This window comes from Hypomesus transpacificus, chromosome 3, assembly GCF_021917145.1.
Source record: "Hypomesus transpacificus isolate Combined female chromosome 3, fHypTra1, whole genome shotgun sequence".
NCBI classification, from domain to species: domain Eukaryota; kingdom Metazoa; phylum Chordata; class Actinopteri; order Osmeriformes; family Osmeridae; genus Hypomesus; species Hypomesus transpacificus.
In genome coordinates this window covers 502,728-523,731 of record NC_061062.1, presented here as the reverse complement: position 1 = coordinate 523,731, position 21,004 = coordinate 502,728, and the positions used below count along the sequence as shown (strand labels likewise).

Genomic DNA, 21,004 nt, shown 5'->3' with positions numbered 1-21,004 from the left:
AGGTCTGGGACAGGGGTGTCCTGATGGAGACGGGGGTGTCCTGAGACGGGGGTGGAGGCCTGGATGGGGGGGTAGGGGAGGGAAGGGGTCTGGGATGGGGGGGTAGGGGAGTGTTTAGTCTCTGCTGGAGGTGTTTAGTCTCTGCTGGAGGTGTTTAGTCTCTGCTGGAGGTGTTTAGTCTCTGCTGGAGGTGTTTAGTCTCTGCTGGAGGTGTTTAGTCTCTGCTAGAGTTGCCTGTCAACCAGGGGGTTGGGTTCTAGCGGCTCAGTGGAGATACTGGGAGCTGGAAACATCCCCTGGCTGGAACACTTGCACCAGCCATTCATTTGAATCCTGACAGTGATGGAGCAGAAAAAGTGGCGATACGTTGGCAAGCACTCTCTAAATGAGCCTTCTGTCTGGGCCTTGAGAGGGCTGGGGCTCTGGGGGGGAGAGGTGGGGGGTGTTGCTGATGTCAGGGTAGTTTATGCTATGTATGGGGTTTCTTCCCACTTGCAGTTTTATGAGTCTTGAGTGTGTGTGTGTGTGGAGTCTGCTCGCAATGTGGCAGTATTGAATCTTCTGTATGTGTGTCTGCACCTCTCTGTGTGTGTATATCCCTGTGTTTGTGTGTGTGTGTATCCCTGTGTGTGTGCGCATGCTCCAGGTGAGAGTGTGGAGGAGAACTCCAGTGTGGTGGTGAAGCTGCTGATCAGGCGTCCGGAGTGTTTCGGTCCCGCCCTGAGAGGGGAGGGCGGGAACGGCCTGCTGGCTGCCATGAAGGAAGCCATCAAGATCTCAGAGAACCCCGCCCTCGACCTGCCCAGCGCCGCCCAGGGTGTCAGCTCAGACATGTGAGAGCCCTGGGACACATGGCTAGCAGCCTGTTAGCATAGTTAGTGTACAAGGTGGAGCAAGAGGAGCAGGAGGAGCAGGAGGAGCAGGTGGAGCAGGTGGAGCAAGAGGAGCAAGAGGAGCAGGTGTATTAGGAGGAACAGGAGGAACAGGAGGAGCAGGTGGAGCAGGAGGAGCAGGTGGAGCAGGTGTATTAGGAGGAACAGGAGGAGCAGGTGGAGCAGGAGGAGCAGGTGGACCAGGAGGAGCAGGAGGAGCAGGTGGAGCAGGAGGAGCAGGAGGAGCAGGAGGAGCAGGAGGAGCAAGAGGAGCAGGTGGAGCAGGAGGAGCAGGTGGAGCAGGAGGAGCAGGAGGAGCAGGTGGAGCAGGAGGAGCAGGAGGAGCAGGTGGAGCAGGAGGAGCAGGTGTAGAAGTGCTGCGCCTGGTCTTCCCCATGTTGGGATTTGAACTCAGCTCCTCTGACTTACAGCATGGCTGCCAACACCGCTAACCAGCTGTGCCTTCCAAAAGTTAGCTTGATGGAGCGGGTGGACGCTATTTATACTGAGGAGCTTAACCATTCCAACTTGGTTACATTAGCATAAGTACTCTGTTAATATAGGTAGTATAGTTAGCATAGGTGGCATGGTTTGCAAAGTTAGCATAGCACAGGCAGACAGCATGATGTTAGCTGGGTGTGTGGGCTTGTTTCCTGTGTGCTCGTGGTAACCCCCCTCTCTGGGCAGCTCTGGTGAGGATGAGGAGGAGGAAGAGGTGGTGCACATGGGCAACGCCATCATGTCCTTCTACTCTGCTCTCATCGACCTACTGGGGCGCTGCGCCCCCGAGATGCACGTCAGTGACCCCCCCCCCCCTACACACACACACACTGACATACACACACACACACACACACTGACATACACACACACACACACACACTGACATACACACACACACACACACACACACACACACACACTGACATACACACACACACACACACACTGACATACACACACACTCACACACTGATACCCCCCAGCATGGGGTGTTGAGCAGAGCAGGGTTTGTGACCAGCTCTCTCTCCCAGCAGCTGATAAACAAGGGGAAGGGAGAAGCCCTGCGAGTGCGAGCCATCCTGCGCTCCCTGGTGCCCACTCAGGACCTGGTGGGAAGCATCAGTCTGCCCTTCAAGATGCCCACCGTCAACAAAGGTGCTGACACACACACACACACACACACACACACACCGCAACATCTCAGATCTGTTATACTCTGGGAAACCAGACACACACACACACACACCGCAACATCTCAGATCTGTTATACTCTGGGAAACCAGACACACACACACACACACACACCGCAACATCTCAGATCTGTTATACTCTGAGAAACCAGACACACACACACACACACACACCGCAACATCTCAGATCTGTTATACTCTGAGAAACCAGACACACACACACACACACACACCGCAACATCTCAGATCTGTTATACTCTGGGAAACCAGACACACACACACACACACACCCACCACCCTGTTAGTGAACACACACACTACCCTGCCTGCTCGCCAAGAACCCAACCACTCAGCCGTGTGTTTGCGTGTGTGTGCGTGTGCGTGTGTGTGTGTGAGCCTGTGTGTGTGTGTGCACCTCCCCAGAAACTCTCCCATGCTGCCCTGCTCCTAATGATTACACATGGTTCTCTTAATGAGAAGAGACGGTGTGATGCACAGGCTTCCTTCTGAATGGGTCCCAGTCCAAGCAGAGTTACTAATACACCACAAAACACTGTTAATACACCACAAAACACTGTTAATATGCCACAAAACACTGTTAAAATGCCACAAAACACTGTTAATACACTACAAAACACTGTTAATATGCCACAAAACACTGTTAATACACTACAAAACACTGTTAATACACTACAAAACACTGTTAATATGCCACAAAACACTGTTAATACACTACAAAACACTGTTAATACACTACAAAACACTGTTAATACACTACAAAACACTGTTAATATGCCACAAAACATACAATTTGAAAAGAACCGAGACAAACAGTTGTTTATTGTCCTTTTGTCCCTCTGTTTCCTCACCTTCCAGACGGGGAGGTGACCGAGCCAGACATGGCGGCCAGCTTCTGCCCGGACCACAAGGCCCCCATGGTGCTGTTCCTGGACCGTGTGTACGGCATCGAGGACCAGAGCTTCCTGCTGCACCTGCTGGAGGTGGGCTTCCTGCCTGACCTGAGGGCCTCCGCCTCCCTGGACACGGTAGGAGGGCCTGGGCTGGTCAGGGGGGTGGTGGGTGGGTCTGGGCTGGTCAGGGGGGTGGTGGGAGGGGCTGGGCTGGTCAGGGGGGGGTGGTGGGTGGAGCTGGTCTGGGCTGGTCAGGGGGGTGGTGGGTGGTTCTGGTCTGGTCTGCCTTAGCGTACATGACCCCACCACCTCTACTGAGACTGTGACCTTTGTCCTCCCCCCTGCAGGAGGCGCTGAGCACCACAGAGATGGCCCTGGCCATGAACCGCTACATCGGCTCGGCCATGCTGCCCCTGCTGACTCGCTGCGCCCCGCACTTCGCTGGCTCAGAGCAGTACGCCTCGCTGGTGGACTCCACCCTGCACACCGTCTACCGGCTGTCCAAAGGCCGCTCGCTCACCAAGGCCCAGCGAGATGCCATCGAGGAGTGTCTGCTGGCCGTGTGCAGGTGGGCAGCCCTCACGCGCTCACGCCATCACGCCTTCACCCCAATCACCCTGACACTGTCCTGCCTGGGTCATGCTGGAGGGGAGCTGGTGGATGAACAGGGATGGAGCCTGGCTGTGACCTGTGACCTGTGTTCCCAGGTACCTGAGGCCCTCCATGCTCCAGCAGCTGCTGCGGAGGCTGGTGTTTGATGTTCCTCTGCTGACCGAGTACTGCAAGATGCCTCTCAGGGTGGGGAAGCATCGCCTCTCTGTCTCTCCTGATCTCTCTCTTCCTGCTCTGTCTCTGTCTCTCTCTCTCTCTCTATTCCTGATCTCTCTCTGTATTCCTGCTCTCTCTCTCATCCTGCTCTCTCTCTTCCTGCTCTCTCTCTTCTCTTGTTTTCTATCCTGTCTCTCTTCCTCTCTCTCCCTGCTTCTCTCTTCCTCTCTATTCTGTTTCTCTGTCTCTCTGTGCTGTTGAGCAGCCTGGCTTCAGAGTCTATGGTACAGTATAGGAGAGGTTGATTAAAGCAATGTTGACTGCTTTGCCCCAAGGGATTCTGGGAAGTGTAGTAACAGGTGACTGGCTTATGTCTGCCGGTACAACACATTTTCTGATGTTTAGCTCTTGTTTGTTGTGTGCACACCAAGGGACGATAGAATTAATTTCCCTCAGCTCTGCTTTGTTATATATCCTGTTTGAGATGTTTGGCTTGGGGCCAGACTGTTGTGTTCCAGCACACTGCAGCAGGGAGGGCTGGTTCAGGATCCTCCTGCCCCCCTGCTGCCCCCCCTCCTGCCCCCCTGCTGCCCCCCTCCTGCCCCCCCTCCTGCCCCCCTCCTGCCCCCCTCCTGCCCCCCCTCCTGCCCCCCTCCTGCCCCCCCTCCTGCCCCCCTGCTGCCCCCCCTCCTGCCCCCCTCCTGCCCCCTTCCTGCCCCCCCTCCTGCCCCCCTGCTGCCCCCCTCCTGCCCCCCTCCTGCCCCCCTCCTGCCCCCCCTCCTGCCCCCCTCCTGCCCCCCCTCCTGCCCCCCCTCCTGCCCCCCTGCTGCCCCCCTCCTGCCCCCCTCCTGCCCCCCTGCTGCCCCCCTCCTGCCCCCCTCCTGCCCCCCCTCCTGCCCCCCTCCTGCCCCCCCTGCTGCCCCCCTCCTGCCCCCCCTCCTGCCCCCCTGCTGCCCCCCCTCCTGCCCCCCTCCTGCCCCCCCTCCTGCCCCCCTGCTGCCCCCCCTCCTGCCCCCCTCCTGCCCCCCTGCTGTCCTCCTCAGCTGACCTTTACCCTGTGTCCTCCTCAGCTTCTGACCAATCACTACGAGCAGAGCTGGAAGTACTACTGCCTGCCGGTGGGCGGGGCCAGCAGTGGCTCCGCCTCCGACGCTGAGCTGCTCCTCACCAAGAAGATCTTCTGGGGCGTCTTCGACTCGCTGGCCCAGAGGGTAGGAGAACATCTGGAGAACATCTGGAGAACAACAGTTCTTCTTCACCTCCTTGGTGGTCATCAGAACACCACAGCTCTCCTTAACCAATCCCAGAATGACATCACATGTACACAACAACAACACACGGCACTCTGATCCCCAGGGATGTACAGTACAGGGAAACCTGAAACATCTTGATTCGCAGTCAAGTGCTCTAACCACTAAGCTATCCCCCTTTTGTGAAGGTGAAGGCTTGTCTATGTTCCTGGCCCGTAGTTTACACCTTGTTGTACTGGAGGAACATTCTAGCACACAGCCAAGTTCCTTCAGATTGATTGTTTGAGGCGGTCTTAGAGATGGCCTTGTTTAGGGTTCTTCCTGTTCATATTCAGACTGTGTGTCAGATATTGATTAGGAGATGATAGGACATCTTTGAGTGCACACATGAAGGTCTGAAAACACATTTCAACAGATGATCTCCATGCCTGACGTACAGATCTGCTGCCATCCCCTCCAGGCTTTCCTTCAACTCAGATTTTGGTCAATAGATATTCTTGATATATTAATATTCTCTCACATTTTTTATAAAATTCCCTATAAAACATATATGCTTGATCCTCACCCAGACCAGATTCACAACATAGTTCTGTCAGTCAAGGTCATGACTATCCATCTATTCTATTCTCTCTCTCTCTCTCTCTCTCTCTCTCTCTCTCTCTCTCTCTCTCTCTCTCTCTCTCTCTAACACATCTCTCTAACACATCTCTCTCTCTAACACATCTCTCTAACACATCTCTCTCTCTAACACATCTCTCTCTCTAACACATCTCTCTCTCTAACACATCTCTCTCTCTAACACATCTCTCTCTCTAACACATCTCTCTAACACATCTCTCTCTCTAACACATCTCTCTAACACATCTCTCTCTCTAACACATCTCTCCCTTCCGGATAGAAGTATGACCCAGACCTCTTCAAGATGGCCATGCCCTGCCTCAGTGCGATCTCCGGGGCCCTGCCCCCCGACTACATGGAGCCATGGGTCTGTGCCAGCCTGGAGCAGACGGTGTCTGTGGACGGCCACGGCAGCTTGGAGCCCAGGCCCATCAACACCTCCAGGTGAGCTCCTGTGAACAGCCGCACTGCAGACACAACTCACCAGCTGGTTTCATCTGCCTCACTTACCTCCCTGTGTCCAGCCCCTGTCCTCTGATGTCATACACAGGGCTTTTATTCATGTGAATTGGTATGTAAATGCCCATAGTACCCCCTGTAGGGCTGATTTCCCTCCTTGGGTAGCTGAGTGATTGTTTACGTCTGTTCCCTGCAGCATATCTCTCCCGGAGAAGCTGGAGCACGTTGCCAACAAGTATGCAGAGCACTGTCATGACAGATGGGCAGCAGAGAAGGTAGGCCAGGGAGGAGCCCTTCTTCACAGGTTAGATGAGATGATCTCAGATGCGACCGTGAAGGATGCACAGCCATCTCTAGCTCCATTATTTTGGGGCGTAGTGAAGATTCCACTTTGGCTGAGCAAACTATTTATATTGTTTTTTTACATTTACTTTCTTTTAGGGAACTTTAATCTTTCCTCTTGGTGTTCTTTCTGATATTGTATTTAGTAGAGTGATGTTTGTAACTGCTGGGCTGGAAGTATGGAGACTGTGTGGGTACTCCTCAGGTTCTGCTGGGCTGGAAGTATGGAGACTGTGTGGACGAAAAGGCCAAGACCCACCCTCAACTCAGGACCTACAAAGGACTCACAGAGAAGGTGCCACACCCCAAAACCACACCCACATCATCCCCCACCCCAACAGCAGCCACCAGGACAGGTGAGGTGACCCCCAGCAGGGCTGACCCCACCTCTCCCCGCTGCTCTCCAGGAGAAGGAGGTCTACAGGTGGCCGGTGAGAGAGTCTCTGAAGAGCATGCTGGCTGTTGGCTGGAGCATCGACAGGACCAGGGATGGAGAGACCACGTCCCTGCAGAGGGAGACTGAGAAGATGAGGAAGATCTCCCAGACCTCCTCCCAGGTACAGCTCTGGAGCTGCTGGGACAGTTCCTACTGGGACTCTGCAGTCAGCTAAATGCCTCCCAGTGTTAACCATTGTTTTCTTGAATCCTGGCAGGCGAATGGATTCTACCCAAGCCCTCTAGACACTAGCAACGTGGTTTTGTCTAAAGAACAGCAGGTGAGCGACCTTGCATGGTGTTGGTGTTGAAGTGTTTGTCTTCTGAGAGAGTGCTGAACAGCTACGTTGTGTTGAATCTTGTCTCCATGATGTGAGTGTATCGTAACCTTCCTCTGTATGAAGGGCATGGTGGAGGTGGTGGCAGAGAATCATCACAACATCTGGGCCAAGAAGAAGAAGACGGAGCTTGGAAGCAGAGGTGATTCTACATCTAGCACACACACACGTCCATGTGCTGTCTGCTGATGCGAGTGAGACCAAACAAGCCGATCACAGAGCAGAGGAGCTGCTCTACTGCACCATCTGCTGTCAGCCACCTGCCTCCTCACCTGAGACACGACCTCCTCACCAGTCACACTGGGCAGGAGAGCTGTCACTAGCACTCATGTCATTCAGATGGGCCTTTCTTTGTCATCTTTGATATTTGAAATCATCATTATTTCTGCACATTAGAGTGTATTTGGCAGCCAGTACAGAGTTGTGTGCGTGTGTGTCTGTGTGTGTGTGCGCGCCAGGTGGAGGCAGCCATCCCCTGCTGGTGCCCTACGACACCCTGACCACCAAGGAGAAGGCTCGGGACCGCGACAAGGCCCAGGATCTCATCCGCTTCCTACTGCTCAACGGATACACTCTCACACGGTGGGTGTCTGTGTTTGTACATGTGTGTATCTGTATCTGTGTGTGTGTGTGTGTGTGTGTAGTACATGGTAGTTAGTGTAACCTCCATGTACCCTGATGGCTCTGTAGAGGACTGAAGGACCAGGACCAGGACTCGTCCTCCCTGGAGAAGAGGTTCGCTTACAAGTTCCTCAAGAAGCTCCTGCAGTATGTGGACTCGGCCCAGGAGTTCATCGCCCACCTGGGTAAGACTGGCCCTCACTAGCACACCTCACATCCACCTCTTCAGGTTAGACAATGTTGGATTAAATAATCAAAGTAAAGCTTGCCCTGTCTAGATCTGTCCTGTTTAGAACCTTCCAGTGTAGATCTTCTAGATCTTTCTGAACTCATTCCAGAGGCCATGGCGTCCAGTGGGAAAACTGACAGATCACCTCACGAGCAGGAAATCAAGTTCTTTGCCAAAGTAAGGAAGTGCTGAAGATGGTCAACATAGTACTGAATATCATTAACAACCCCTGAATATGAAGAACAAGTTGAGTCAGATGTGGCCCTAACCTTAACCCCTGTCTCCCCCAGGTCCTACTGCCTCTCATAGACCAGTACTTCAAGAATCACTCTCTCCACTTCCTTTCGTCTCCCAGCCTGGCGCTGAGTAGCAGTGGCTACGCCTCCAACAAGGAGAAGGAGCTGGTGACCAGGTGCCCTCTCACGCTGATCACCTCTGCCTTCACACTGCACACTGCTCATCTGTTCCCTCTTCTGTTCTCTGTACCTCTTCATCTGATCTGTCCATTTTCCTCTCTCTGCTTCCTGTTTCCAGCCTGTTCTGTAAACTGGCAGCTCTTGTCAGACATAGGATTTCCCTCTTTGGTAAGGAGTTATGCCTGCATGAGGCAGGGAGGGAGGGAGGGATGGAGGGATGGGTGTGGATGGGTGTATCACACTTAGAACATGTTTTGTCAGCCGTATCTGCTACCAGAACTGTGTGTCATCCTGCAGGTAGTGACTCAACCTCCATGGTCAACTGTCTTCACATCCTGGCACACACCCTGGACACCAGGTGGGTAACACTCAGACATTGGAAGTAACAAAGTACAAATACTTAATCTACTCTGTTTTAGGCTTCTCTGTTCTCCTCTCCCCTCTTCTCCTCTCCTTTCACTGTGTGTGAAACAAAGTGTTGCTATCTGCATCTAACCCTAACCCTATCAAGACCTTCATCACAGCTTTTACAACAGTGTTGGTATTCCTGCACGATAGGGAGCCATGTAAAAAGGGACAAGCTAATGTTGTTAATGCATCACACCATCTAGGGTGTCATATTATTTAATTATGTTGCAACACTGACAACCTAACCTTGAATCTAAATCAACCAAATACAACGTATAAATCATGGGAATTTCACCTTAAGGCGGTCAAAGTGATCAAGCAGATCTCATATTACACAGCCAAAGCCTCCTGGGAAGTATGCGAGTCATGTCATCTCCCATCCAAGCCTCCTGATTGGAAATGACAACGTCCTTTGCATACTGTTCAGCCATTGGCTCATCAGTAATCCTGCGTTCTGTGTCGTCCAATAGGACGGTGATGAAGTCAGGCGCAGAGCTGGTGAAGGCGGGCCTGAGGACGTTCTTCGAGAACGCGGCAGAGGATCTGGAGAAGACCCTGGGGAACCTGGAGCTGGGCAAGTTCACACACTCCCGCTCCCAGATGAAGGGTGTGTCTCAGAACATCAACTACACCACCGCGGCCCTGCTGCCCATCCTCACCGCCCTGTTCCAGCACATCTCCCAGCACCACCTGCAGCTGGACCTCATCTGTGAGTCACTGCAGCACACAGCACCATGAAGGGGGTCCACACTGCAGCACAAAGCACCATGAAGGGGGTCCACACTGCAGCACAAAGCACCATGAAGGGGGTCCACACTGCAGCACAAAGCACCATGAAGGGGGTCCACACTGCAGCACAAAGCACCATGAAGGATGGAATGGTGGATGGATGAATGGATTAAATATATTATTGTTACAGTACCTATAGAAACAAATGCTGAAGCAACTGTCTGTTTCTCACAGTGGATGACGTGCAGGTGTCCTGCTATCGTATCCTGACCAGTCTCTATGCTCTCGGGACTGGAAAGAACATCTATGTTGAGAGGTACTCTTTAAATCCTGCTCAGTTTGAATCAGGGGGCAGAGGTTTCAAATGGTTGCCTATTTGCCTGTGATGTGTGTTCAATGCCCCAGTTATTTGAACCTGACTTGGCATGAAAAATATAAAATGCCCATAGTGCCAGCTTCCCCAGCCCTCCCGTGTGCTGCTCTGCCCCCAGACAGCTGCCCGCCCTGGGGGAGTGTCTGGCCACCCTGGCCGGGGCCATGCCTGTGGCCTTCCTGGAGCCCCTGCTCAACACACACAACCCCTGCTCCGTGTTCAGCACCAAGACAGCCCGCGAACGAGCCAGTGAGAAGCCCCTCCCTCACTCACTCACTCACTCACTCACTTACACTCATACTCACACACACACCTCTAAAGGTGCTTATGGTTACACACAAACACACTCCAGATAGTCTTTCTGCTTGGTAGTTTAGTGTGTACACATTGTGAGCCGTGTGGAGCATGAGGCTGTCTGTGTCCAGTGCTAGGCATGCCTGAGGCTGTGGAGGACATGTGTCCAGACATGCCCCGCCTGGAGGTGCTGATGAAGGACATCAACGACATGGCCGAGTCCGGGGCTCGCTACCCGGAGATGGCCCACGTCATCGAGGTGGTGCTCCCCATGCTGTGTAACTACCTGTCCTACTGGTGGGAGAGGGGCCCTGAGAACCAGGACCCTGGGGGCTGCTGCAGCACTGTCACCTCCGAGCACCTCAGCCTCATCCTGGGGAACATCCTCAAGATCCTCAACAGCAACCTGGGCATCGACGAGGCCTCCTGGATGAAGAGGATCGCAGGTGGGCTGGAGGGTTGGCAGGGGGCTCGGCCGCGGGTCCATAAGCCCCCCTTGGGGACCTCTTCTGTGTGACCTCCTTAAAGGACCATGTCTGTCACTCTCAGTATCCTAATTTAACTCTCTGAATGTTTGTATGTGCAGTGTACGTGCAGCCAATCATCAGCAAGGCCAGAGCTGACCTGCTGAAGAGCCACTTCCTGCCCACGCTGGACAAGCTGAGGAAGAAGACGGTGAAGGTGGTGTGTGAGGAGGAGCAGCTGAAGGCGGAGGGGAGGGGAGACACTCAGGAGGCAGAGCTGCTCATCCTGGACGAGTTTGCCGTGCTCTGCCGCGACCTGTATGCCTTCTACCCCATGCTCATCCGATATGTGGACAACAACAGGTGGGCCTGGGGAACTCTGGGAAATTGAGTTTTTGAGTGGTGAAGGATGGAGATGGGAACATGACAGGCTGCTGACAGGCCATGTGTTCAAGGGACTCACCTCTCCTCCTGCAGGTGTCGTTGGCTGAAGGAGCCGGATGATGACTCCAACGAGCTTTTCAGAATGGTGGCAGAGATCTTCATACTCTGGTGCAAATCACACGTAGGTTTGCGTCGTAATCTTTAGACACACGGTCTAATTTAAGATATCAGAATAAAAAGTATGAATGCAAGGTCTCATTTTTTCCTCAGAACTTCAAAAGGGAAGAGCAGAACTTTGTGGTTCAGAATGAAATCAACAACCTGTCCTTCCTGACTGGGGACAACAAGAGCAAAATGTCTAAGGTACGGGGGAATACTTCCTCTCCTTTCCTTTCTTCTCCTCTCTCCCTCTTCTCCTCTCTTCTCTCCCTCTCCTCTCCTCTCTTGTTTACAGAAGTAGGTAGAGAAAAATGTACATTGTCTCATTGCCCTGTGGCATAAGAAACAAACATTTATAGAACAAGCTGCGATACCATCATCTACCATTAGCACAGCACAGCACACACCAAACACACACACACCACACACACACACACACCAAACACACACAGGGTTGCAGAAGGTTCTGTTGGTTGCTCGATAGCTTGTTTGTTTTTATCTCATAAAAACAAAGCAGTGTGCCATCATGTTGTGTTAGACATCCATCCTGTCCCTCACTCAGCTGTTTGGAAGCAGTCATAGTGCATGGGCCGGGTCATAGTGCATGGGCCGGGTCTTACCTGAATGCTCAAATGCAGGAAAGGACAGGCAATAGCGTGCTCTGCGGCATATTTAATAAATGTTATAAAAAACATTTATCAGCCAATCATTCATGGCCATTGCCCCTATTCGTCGCCATGTATGACATCATAACTAGCACCATCAGTCACTCCCAGATGGGTGTGGCACCTCCATTTCCATAACTGAAAACCATGACGACCACTGCAGGTCATGGGATCACATGACAGAAGGTTTGTGTGTGATGAACACTGCTGGTGAGTTTGGCTCAGGCCTCGGAATAAGCCCCCTGGCAGTTCTGTTGATGAAGGGTGTGTGTGTGCATACCTCCTTTTGTACAGTCCTTCCTTATGAAATAAGACCTCAGTCTGTTACAGGAAAACAGTGAGCTCATGCAGCCTGCAGCCCATAGCTTGCTCTAAATGCTTCACTGGCACAGATTCGCAGATTTTGCTGGTGCTGATAAGAACACGGCTTCACTGTATTGTGCTGCCTGAGCCTGCCTTTACTTTAAAGATTACGTTGAAAGTAAAGGCAAACACGCAAATTTGCGCAAATTATGCGTTTTTGCGCTATTTGCGTCTATTGCGTCTTTCACTGACGCTGTGTCGCAAAAGTTGATAGATGTTCAGATGTCACTGACTGTTTTTAAAGAAATTGAGGGCAAGAGTATTGTAGCTGTTTGTCGATTTGCGCGAATAAACACAAATGACTGCAAAGCGAAAATTTGCTTCATTCGCGCAAATAATTAGCTTTGAGTTTAGTGTGAACACAGCATTAAAGTGCACCCTATCTGATGTCCAGCCTATGACAGTTCCAGTCTGCTTCAGGGAGGTTTGTTGTGTCGGGGGCAGGCAGGGGGGCAGGACCAAGAGAGGAAACACAGGAAGCGCCGAGGGGAGTTCTACTCCATCCAGACCTCGCTGATCGTGGCGGCGCTGAAGAAGATGCTGCCCATCGGCCTCAACATGTGCACCCCTGGAGACCAGGAGCTCATCTCCCTGGCCAAGACCCGCTACGGCCTGGTGAGGCTGCCTGGGCTGGGGCTGGGCTGGGGCTGGAGCTGGGCCTGGACTGGGGTTAGGGTTAGACTGGGCTGGTTCTAGGATCTAGGGTCCCATAACTCACCTAACTGACGTGAGGCTCGGTGAGTGAGGTCTGTATTTGTGTTCTTTTCACAGAAAGATTCAGACGAGGAGGTCAAGGAGCACCTCCGACAGAACCTGCACTTGCAGGTGAAGGTCAGTGGGCCAGTATTCTGTTACAGTCTGGTAGACACAGTGTGGTAAACACAGTCTGGTAAACACAGTCTGGTAGACACAGTCTGGTAGACACAGTCTGGTAAACACAGACTGGTAGACACAGTGTGGTAGACACAGTGTGGTAGACACAGTCTGGTAGACACAGTGTGGTAAACACAGTCTGGTAAACACAGTCTGGTAGACACAGTCTGGTAGACACAGTCTGGTAAACACAGACTGGTAGACACAGTGTGGTAGACACAGTCTGGTAGACACAGTGTGGTAGACACAGTGTGGTAGACACAGACTGGTAAACACAGTCTGGTAAACAAAGTCTGGTAAACACAGTCTGGTAGACACAGTGTGGTAGACACAGACTGGTAAACACAGTCTGGTAGACACAGTGTGGTAGACACAGTGTGGTAGACACAGTGTGGTAGACACAGTCTGGTAAACACAGTCTGGTAGACACAGTGTGGTAGACACAGACTGGTAAACACAGTCTGGTAGACACAGTGTGGTAGACACAGTGTGGTAGACACAGTGTGGTAGACACAGACTGGTAAACACAGTCTGGTAGACACAGTGTGGTAGACACAGTGTGGTAGACACAGTGTGGTAGACACAGTCTGGTAAACACAGTCTGGTAAACACAGTCTGGTAGACACAGTGTGGTAGACACAGTGTGGTAGACACCTCATCATCCCCTCCCCTCCCCAGTCAGAAGACCCTGCTGTGCGCTGGCAGCTGAACCTGTACCGCCACGTGGTGGTGAAGAACGGAGGCCCTCCAGACCCAGAGAAGACTGTGGAGAGAGTCCAGAGCATCTCCGCTGCCGTCTTCAACCTGGAGCAGGTCTGCTCTCCTTACTCCTCCTCTCAGGAACCTTCTGGAAGCTCTGTCAGTGATAACTGTGGTGTGTGATGGTGTGCTTGCTGTGTGTGCCGGGGCGGCGCTAGGTGGAGCAGCCGCTGAGGTCTAAGAAGTGTGTGTGGCAGAAGCTGCTGTCCAAGCAGAGGAAACGAGCTGTGGTGGCCTGTTTCCGCATGGCTCCTCTCTACAACCTGCCCAGGTACCCACAGCTGCACCTCCTCTGTCTCTCCCCCTCCTTCACCTCAGTTGTGCTTTCTAACGAGGTCCTTCCACTCCCAGCTAGTGTAGCAGAGGTGAATTTCGTAAGGTCCCTCCTCCTCAGTATGAATAGTCCACCCGCGCCAGTGAAGAGCTAGCTTCAGTGGCGTAGTTGGTTTGTAGTCACGCTCGTAGGTCAGAGTGCCTGAGTTTGAAGCCCGGTGTGGGTAAAGATCTGGAGGAAGCTAAACTGACAGGCCGCGCCACCTCCGCTGTTACACTGGCACACTCTCTCCTCACAAAATAGAGCTCCGCTAATGAAACACCAGCAGAGGAGGTCATTAAGCGTGTAGCTTTTCTTCTCAGTGCTAGCTCGGCTACACTAGTTGTCTCCACATCACAACTCTCACAATGCTTCTCCTGGGCTCTGACCCTGTATTAATGTGAAGTGTCCCGCCCCCACTCTGTATGACAAATGTCTTGCCTGGGGGCTGTTATCGAGGAATAGGAGAAGGACAGTAGCAATTTCATGCCCAGATGCACTGTAACTCAGTCACAGAGCGCTAGGAGGGAAGACAGGCGGGAGGGGGAAAACAATTATGTACAACCTGGGGGCGGCCATCTTTAATGTGCTCTCAGCTGTCGCCTGGCGATGGGATGACTCATTTGAGCGAGTGATTGGCCGCCTTATGGGACGAGGCTTTGCGTTATATTAAGATAGGAATACACAGGGTTACTGCTTACGCTGAGTCGTGACAGGAAGGCAGAAATGATGGTTCTGTGTATTCTGTTATTTATGTCTGGAACTGTATATCTTTGTTGTGAAAGGTCTGTGCTCTTTTCATTCCCTACCTCATCTATCTTCAGCTCATGTGTCTTCTGCTGTAACCCTTATAGCTGACACTGCCATTCTCTGCTCTGCTCTGTCCTGAATGTAACCACTGGACCTCCCCTCAGGCACAAAAATAATAATTACTTCCTCATCGCCTACCAACGTTTATGGCTGGAAAAAATGTATGAGAAGTCAGACTGTGACAGTCTGCTCTCCATGCTGACGGTAATGTGATGCCTGGAGAACGTGTTCTCTCCTGCTGACCCTCCCCTGATCCTGCCCTGACCCTCCCCTGACCCTGCCCTGAGCCGGCTCCAGCCATGTGCTGGGACCGTAGCTAACTCCCACACTTAGTGTTCTCAGTGGCGTTTCGACTGGTCGGCCTCAATCTGAACATCCCTTGTAGCATTGACTGTGTTTAGCCTCCATTCATATACTAGAGTACTTCTAGATTTGTTAGATCTTATCTTTGTTTTACTGTATAACCGATATGACCTAAATATATCTGCACCTCAAGGTGACCAGTTGGATTTGCCAGTGTCCTGTACTAACCAGTATTAACTAGTGTGCCCTCTTCCTCTCTCCTCCTTTCCCCCCTCCTCTCTCCTCTTGCTCCTGCTCCACTGCCCTGCTCCTCCCCAGGCATCGTTCTATTAACCTCTTCCTCCTGGCCTATCAGAGAATATGGATAGAGACAGAGACCTACTCTTTTGAAGAGAAGCTAGTTCAGGACCTGGCAGTAAGTAACGCGGTACCCACTGCTCTGTGTGTCTGTGGGGGGGGACCCCTCCTCTCCTCACCTCCAGTGTCCCCTCCAGCAGCCAGGCCAGGCTCTGGGCGGGCGCCGCCGTCATGTTCTGCTGTAGCCCAGTGTCGCCCTACTGGTGTGTTTGTGCTGCTGTTAGACTGACGCCCCTAGAGGGCGTGCATGACATCAGCCGTGATATCAGAGCCTGTAGCTGTGTGTTTGTGTTGTCCTGAAGCCACGCCCCCTTCCCCCAGGTGAGGCTGCATTCAGAGCTCATGCTGCAGTTACTGACGACAGTCATGGAAGGCATGCTGTCTCTACTCTGACTTTTCTGCTCTCGCTTTCATGCCTTTTAGGGAATTTGTTGTTCTGAAAGCTTTTGAGGTGTCCTTAAAAGGTCTGCTTTTAGCACAACTTTGTTAGTGAGATTCTCTCCTCCCAAAAAAATCTAAGACACTTTGTAAAGATCATGCGTAACTGCTGAAATAGTTCTCCAGAGACAACCCAGTGATGTAGGTTGATGAGGGTCGACTGTAGCTGACTCAGACCAGGTCATGACAGAGTAGGCTGGGCTAACAAGCATGCTGCCATCACCGCACACACACCTGACCCTTACACACACACCTGACCCTTACACACACACCTGAACCCTGAGTCATCTGGCTGCTTTGTGTATGTTCACCCGTGTGTGTGTGTGAAGTGTGTATCCGCATGCTCCGCTAGATATCCCATACCTTAATCTATCCGAATCATGTGAAACTGATGTGTGTGTATGTAATGTAATGTACTGCACAGAGCAAGCATGTCCTGTTGGGGCTCAGTGAAATGCAGTGGAATGTCATCTTTGGTATTTCTGCCTCTTCTCACGTAGTCTCCGAGGCATGGAGAGAACTGTGGTGCCCATATCGACCGACGGACAGAAACACACCAAATGTTGCTTCTGTCCTAGCCTTTTACTTCACTACCTTTTACTTTCAATGTGACTTTTGTGTGTCGAGTGTACCTAGAGGGCTCACCGCTCAAGGTGGTGTGGTGGCAGCTGTGAAGGCTGGTCCCACAGTGTGCTGATGTGTGTGTGTGTGTGTGTGTCTAACAGAAGACACAGCTTGAGGAAGAGGAGGAAGAGGAGGCAGACAAACAGCCAGACCCTCTTCATCAGCTCATCCTGCATTTCAGTCACAACGCTCTCACTGAGTGCAGGTAAACACATGTGTTGTCTCTCCTTGTGGTGGCTTCTTCATCTGTCCTTGTGTTTTCCCTAACTATAACATCTCCACCCCTTAATATCATCATCATTCTAACCCCCCCCTAATCCTAACCCCCCTAGCACTTGGAAGTTGGGGTAACCAGGAAAATGTACCCACAATGTCAAGTGTTTCTTAGTTCATCGTCATTGTGTGGATTTTGATTCCCTCAAGGGTTGTAAAACAAGGTTACTCACACACACACACACACACACACACATTCACGCACGCGTACCAATACACACAGTCACTCACACTCACACATGCTCACACACACACACACAAACACACTTGGCCCTCGCACTGCCAGTCCATCTGTGCTGTGTAATGTTGCTGGAGCTTCCCTTAGCAGATAAACTGTCTCCTCAACTGAATCACTGCTGGAATGTTCCTGCCCTGTCCGAGGAGCCAGCGTCTCACTGTCATGTGTCACGTAGCTGAGACGAAGCACCTCAGACATCACCAGACAGCTGGTGTTCACTTCACAGTCATGTCTGATCTCATCCACTGTGTGTTGTGTTTCCAGCTCGTTGGAGGAGGATCCTCTGTATATTGCGTACGCAGACATGATGGCCAAGGTACACACAACAAGGTTGTTTTTCAGATGTGGCCTGCGTTGGTGCTCTGCCCTCTCACCAGCTGACTCCTCTCTGCTCTTCTCCCCCAGAGCTGTGCTGAAGACGAGGAGGAGGAAGAGGAGGAGGGGAAAGAGAAAACCTTTGAGGTTCAGAAACATTTTCCAGGTCTGTATTCTGGCTGGATGAGCAGGCACTGACAGACGTGCCTGTGGTGTTTGTTGTGCAGGAGAAGGAGATGGAGAAGCAGAAGACGTTGTACCAGCAGGCCAGACTCCACGACAGAGGGGCCGCTCAGATGGTGCTGCAAATGATCAGCGCCAGCAAAGGTACAAGATGACGCCCACACACCATCTTTCTTTGTTTAGCATTCTTTTGGGGATTCTGGTCTCCAGGGTAGTAAAGCAAGCTCCAGGGTAGTAAAGCAAGCTCCGGGGTTGTAATACAAGGCCACACCAGGGGAGTCAGGTGGCTGAACGGTGAGGGAATCGGGCTGGTAATCTGAACACGCCAGTTCGATTCCCAGCCGAGCCAAATGACGTTGTGTCCTTGGGCAAGGCACTTCACCCTACTTGCCTCGGGGGGAATGTCCCTGTAGTTACTGTAAGTCGCTCTGGATAAGAGCGTCTGCTAAATGACTAAAATATCATTGGTCCAGTTGCAGTGATTTCTTGTTGTTTCCCAGGTCGACTTGGTCCAATGGTGACATTCTCCCTCCAGCTGGGCATCTCCATCCTGAACGGAGGCAACATACTGGTGCAGCAGGTAACCCTTCCAACATACTGGTGCAGCAGGTAACCCTTCCAACATACTGGTGCAGCAGGTAACCCTTCCAACATACTGGTGCAGCAGGTAACCCTTCCAACATACTGGTGCAGCAGGTAACCCTTCCAACATACTGGTGCAGCAGGTAACCCTTCCAACATACTGGTGCAGAAGATAATTCTTCCAACATACTGGTGCAGCAGGTAACCCTTCCACCATGCTGGTGCAGCAGGTAACCCTTCCAACACACTGGTGCAGCAGGTAACCCTTCCAACATGCTGGTTCAGCAGGTAACCCTTCCAACACACTGGTGCAGCAGGTAACCCTTCCACCATGCTGGTGCAGCAGGTAACCCTTCCAACACACTGGTGCAGCAGGTAACCCTTCCAACACACTGGTGCAGCAGGTAACCCTTCCACCATGCTGGTGCGGGGGTACTACTCTGTCAGACCCCCCCAGGCCCTCCAGGCCCTCCAGACCCTCCAGGCCCCCCAGGCCTCCCAGACACCCCAGGCCTCCCAGGCCCCCCATGCCCTCAGCAGCCCTGCTCTGTTCTCTCTTATAATCCTCCCTTTCCTCTCTCACAGAAAATGTTGGACTACCTGAAGGAAAAGCGAGACGCTGGGTTTTTTAAGAGTTTATCAGGACTGATGCAGTCTTGCAGGTGAAGTGCAGAACACATAGTTTTACTGTACCTGGAATCGTAACATTTTCTGTACCTGAGAGTATGAGATAAATCCATGCCTGCTGTGTTTCTGTCCAAACTCCCAGTGTCCTGGACCTGAACGCCTTTGAGCGTCAGAACAAGGCAGAGGGTCTGGGCATGGTGACTGAAGAGGGATCGGGTAAGTGAAAGGGGAGGGCGTAGTCCCAGCGTTGTCCCACAAACGGACTGTTATCTGTTATCAAGGTGCTGCCTACAACTGGTGACAGCAGAGGTAGACCTGGTGAAAGCAGAGGTAGACCTGGTGAAAGCAGTGGTAGAACTGGTGAAAGCAGAAGTAGACCTGGTGAAAGCAGAGGTAGACCTGGTGAAAGCAGAGGTAGACCTGGTGAAAACAGAGGTAGACCTGGTGAAAGCAGAGGTAGACCTGGTGAAAGCAGAGTAGACCTGGTGAAAGCAGAGGTAGACCTGGTGAAAGCAGAGGTAGACCTGGTGAAAGCAGAGGTAGACCTGGTGAAAGCAGAGGTAGAACTGGTGAAAGCAGAGGTAGACCTGGTGAAAGCAGAAGTAGACCTGGTGAAAGCAGAGGTAGACCTAGTGAAAGCCGAGGTAGACCTGGTGAAAGCAGAGGTAGAACTGGTGAAAGCAGAGGTAGACCTGGTGAAAGCAGAGGTAGACCTGGTGAAAGCAGAGGTAGAACTGGTGAAAGCAGAGGTAGACCTGGTGAAAGCAGAAGTAGACCTGGTGAAAGCAGAGGTAGACCTGGTGAAAGCAGAGGTAGAACTGGTGAAAGCAGAGGTAGACCTGGTGAAAGCAGAAGGTAGAATGTCGGCCTTGAAGAAACATTTTCCCAACACACTTCAATGAAACAGAAACGTATTTAGTATGAACTCATTAAACACTGTAATCTCTTCCAACCATTGAAATAGGAGCTCACTCGATGATGTTGTCCAATGCTGAACCATGTTGCATCACCACAGTTAGACACAACTTCCCGGTTCTTTGCTTCCGAGCTTGATCTCTAACAGCCGTCCGATATAATGAGCACATGGGAAGGACTGGTGATTGCATCCTGATCCCTTCCCCAACCCCGACCCCCTCAATCTATGTTTCTGGTAGAAGCTCTATTTCTATTCAGAAGAACCATACTTGACTGGCAATAACAGAAGCCTATAGGAAAACTGTAGATGGTCAGCTATTCCTCCCATCAGCTAATGATTGGCCCATGCCTCTGTTTTGTTAGAAAGGAAGACCTGTGATTGGCTCCCAAGACACATGGTGCAGCATTAGCATGGCGATGCACGTTCTTTTGTTTGTGCTGGAACATCTCCATGTCACGTGTGTCACGCGTGTCCTCGTCATCTGTGTGTTCATCCCAGAGGGGGTCCTGTGCTACTGTATGTTGCTGTCTGAGCGCTGACGCTTACATCCCACCAAACCTGAACTGTTTGTAGCCGAGTCTCCCAGCCTCCCAGCCCCCCGGGGCCTCTCCGTGGAGCTTCTCTCTGGACCACTGGACCTCATAGAGAACATACAGTAGATATGGATATGTTCTCATGCATACTCCACCTCATTCTCACCCCATGCGATCAGGCATAAGTGATGGTGACTGTTAATCCCGTACTGTTCCACCCCCTAGTCCAACACAGACTGCCAAACTGCACAATCCTTCCTGGACAGACTGCAGAATCCTTCCTGGACAGACTCTGTAACATCGCATGTTGATGCCCCTAGAGCCTAGCAGAGTCATGTCCGTATAACTACAGTATCTGTCTCTCTCTCTCTTGTTCCTACTTCTTACTGAATCTCAGTGTCTTCTCCTTTGCTTATGTCTGCTTTTTTTGTTTGTTTGTTTTCCTCTTATCATTTTTATAACTCATCGGTCGCAGTCAACGTGAGTGAGCGGGGTAAATACACGGTTTAGATTCTACTCATTTCGCAATGCTGCCACCCTGATTGCTCCTCTCAGCCCAGACCCTCCTT

At 51.9% G+C, this 21,004-nt stretch overlaps 1 protein-coding gene across 1 annotated transcript in view; it reads left to right on the top strand.

The window, feature by feature from the left end:
• Positions 1-21,004, top strand: part of LOC124464771 (ryanodine receptor 3) — an 88,905-nt gene that overhangs the window by 57,054 nt on the left and 10,847 nt on the right. Inside the window, exons 44-81 of the mRNA XM_047016607.1 lie at positions 647-833; positions 1,560-1,668; positions 1,910-2,030; positions 2,942-3,111; positions 3,324-3,544; positions 3,684-3,774; positions 4,815-4,955; positions 5,893-6,056; positions 6,268-6,346; positions 6,619-6,708; positions 6,821-6,970; positions 7,067-7,129; positions 7,253-7,328; positions 7,645-7,768; positions 7,877-7,992; positions 8,146-8,213; positions 8,327-8,448; positions 8,571-8,620; positions 8,750-8,810; positions 9,331-9,569; positions 9,824-9,905; positions 10,081-10,211; positions 10,388-10,702; positions 10,843-11,083; positions 11,198-11,285; positions 11,375-11,467; positions 12,736-12,906; positions 13,063-13,122; positions 13,843-13,977; positions 14,082-14,194; positions 15,668-15,764; positions 16,870-16,973; positions 17,544-17,595; positions 17,685-17,741; positions 17,822-17,921; positions 18,278-18,357; positions 18,945-19,021; positions 19,129-19,202. Coding sequence (XP_046872563.1) covers positions 647-833; positions 1,560-1,668; positions 1,910-2,030; positions 2,942-3,111; positions 3,324-3,544; positions 3,684-3,774; positions 4,815-4,955; positions 5,893-6,056; positions 6,268-6,346; positions 6,619-6,708; positions 6,821-6,970; positions 7,067-7,129; positions 7,253-7,328; positions 7,645-7,768; positions 7,877-7,992; positions 8,146-8,213; positions 8,327-8,448; positions 8,571-8,620; positions 8,750-8,810; positions 9,331-9,569; positions 9,824-9,905; positions 10,081-10,211; positions 10,388-10,702; positions 10,843-11,083; positions 11,198-11,285; positions 11,375-11,467; positions 12,736-12,906; positions 13,063-13,122; positions 13,843-13,977; positions 14,082-14,194; positions 15,668-15,764; positions 16,870-16,973; positions 17,544-17,595; positions 17,685-17,741; positions 17,822-17,921; positions 18,278-18,357; positions 18,945-19,021; positions 19,129-19,202 — 4,512 coding nt within the window. The remainder of the gene's footprint in view (positions 1-646; positions 834-1,559; positions 1,669-1,909; positions 2,031-2,941; positions 3,112-3,323; positions 3,545-3,683; positions 3,775-4,814; positions 4,956-5,892; positions 6,057-6,267; positions 6,347-6,618; positions 6,709-6,820; positions 6,971-7,066; positions 7,130-7,252; positions 7,329-7,644; positions 7,769-7,876; positions 7,993-8,145; positions 8,214-8,326; positions 8,449-8,570; positions 8,621-8,749; positions 8,811-9,330; positions 9,570-9,823; positions 9,906-10,080; positions 10,212-10,387; positions 10,703-10,842; positions 11,084-11,197; positions 11,286-11,374; positions 11,468-12,735; positions 12,907-13,062; positions 13,123-13,842; positions 13,978-14,081; positions 14,195-15,667; positions 15,765-16,869; positions 16,974-17,543; positions 17,596-17,684; positions 17,742-17,821; positions 17,922-18,277; positions 18,358-18,944; positions 19,022-19,128; positions 19,203-21,004) is intronic.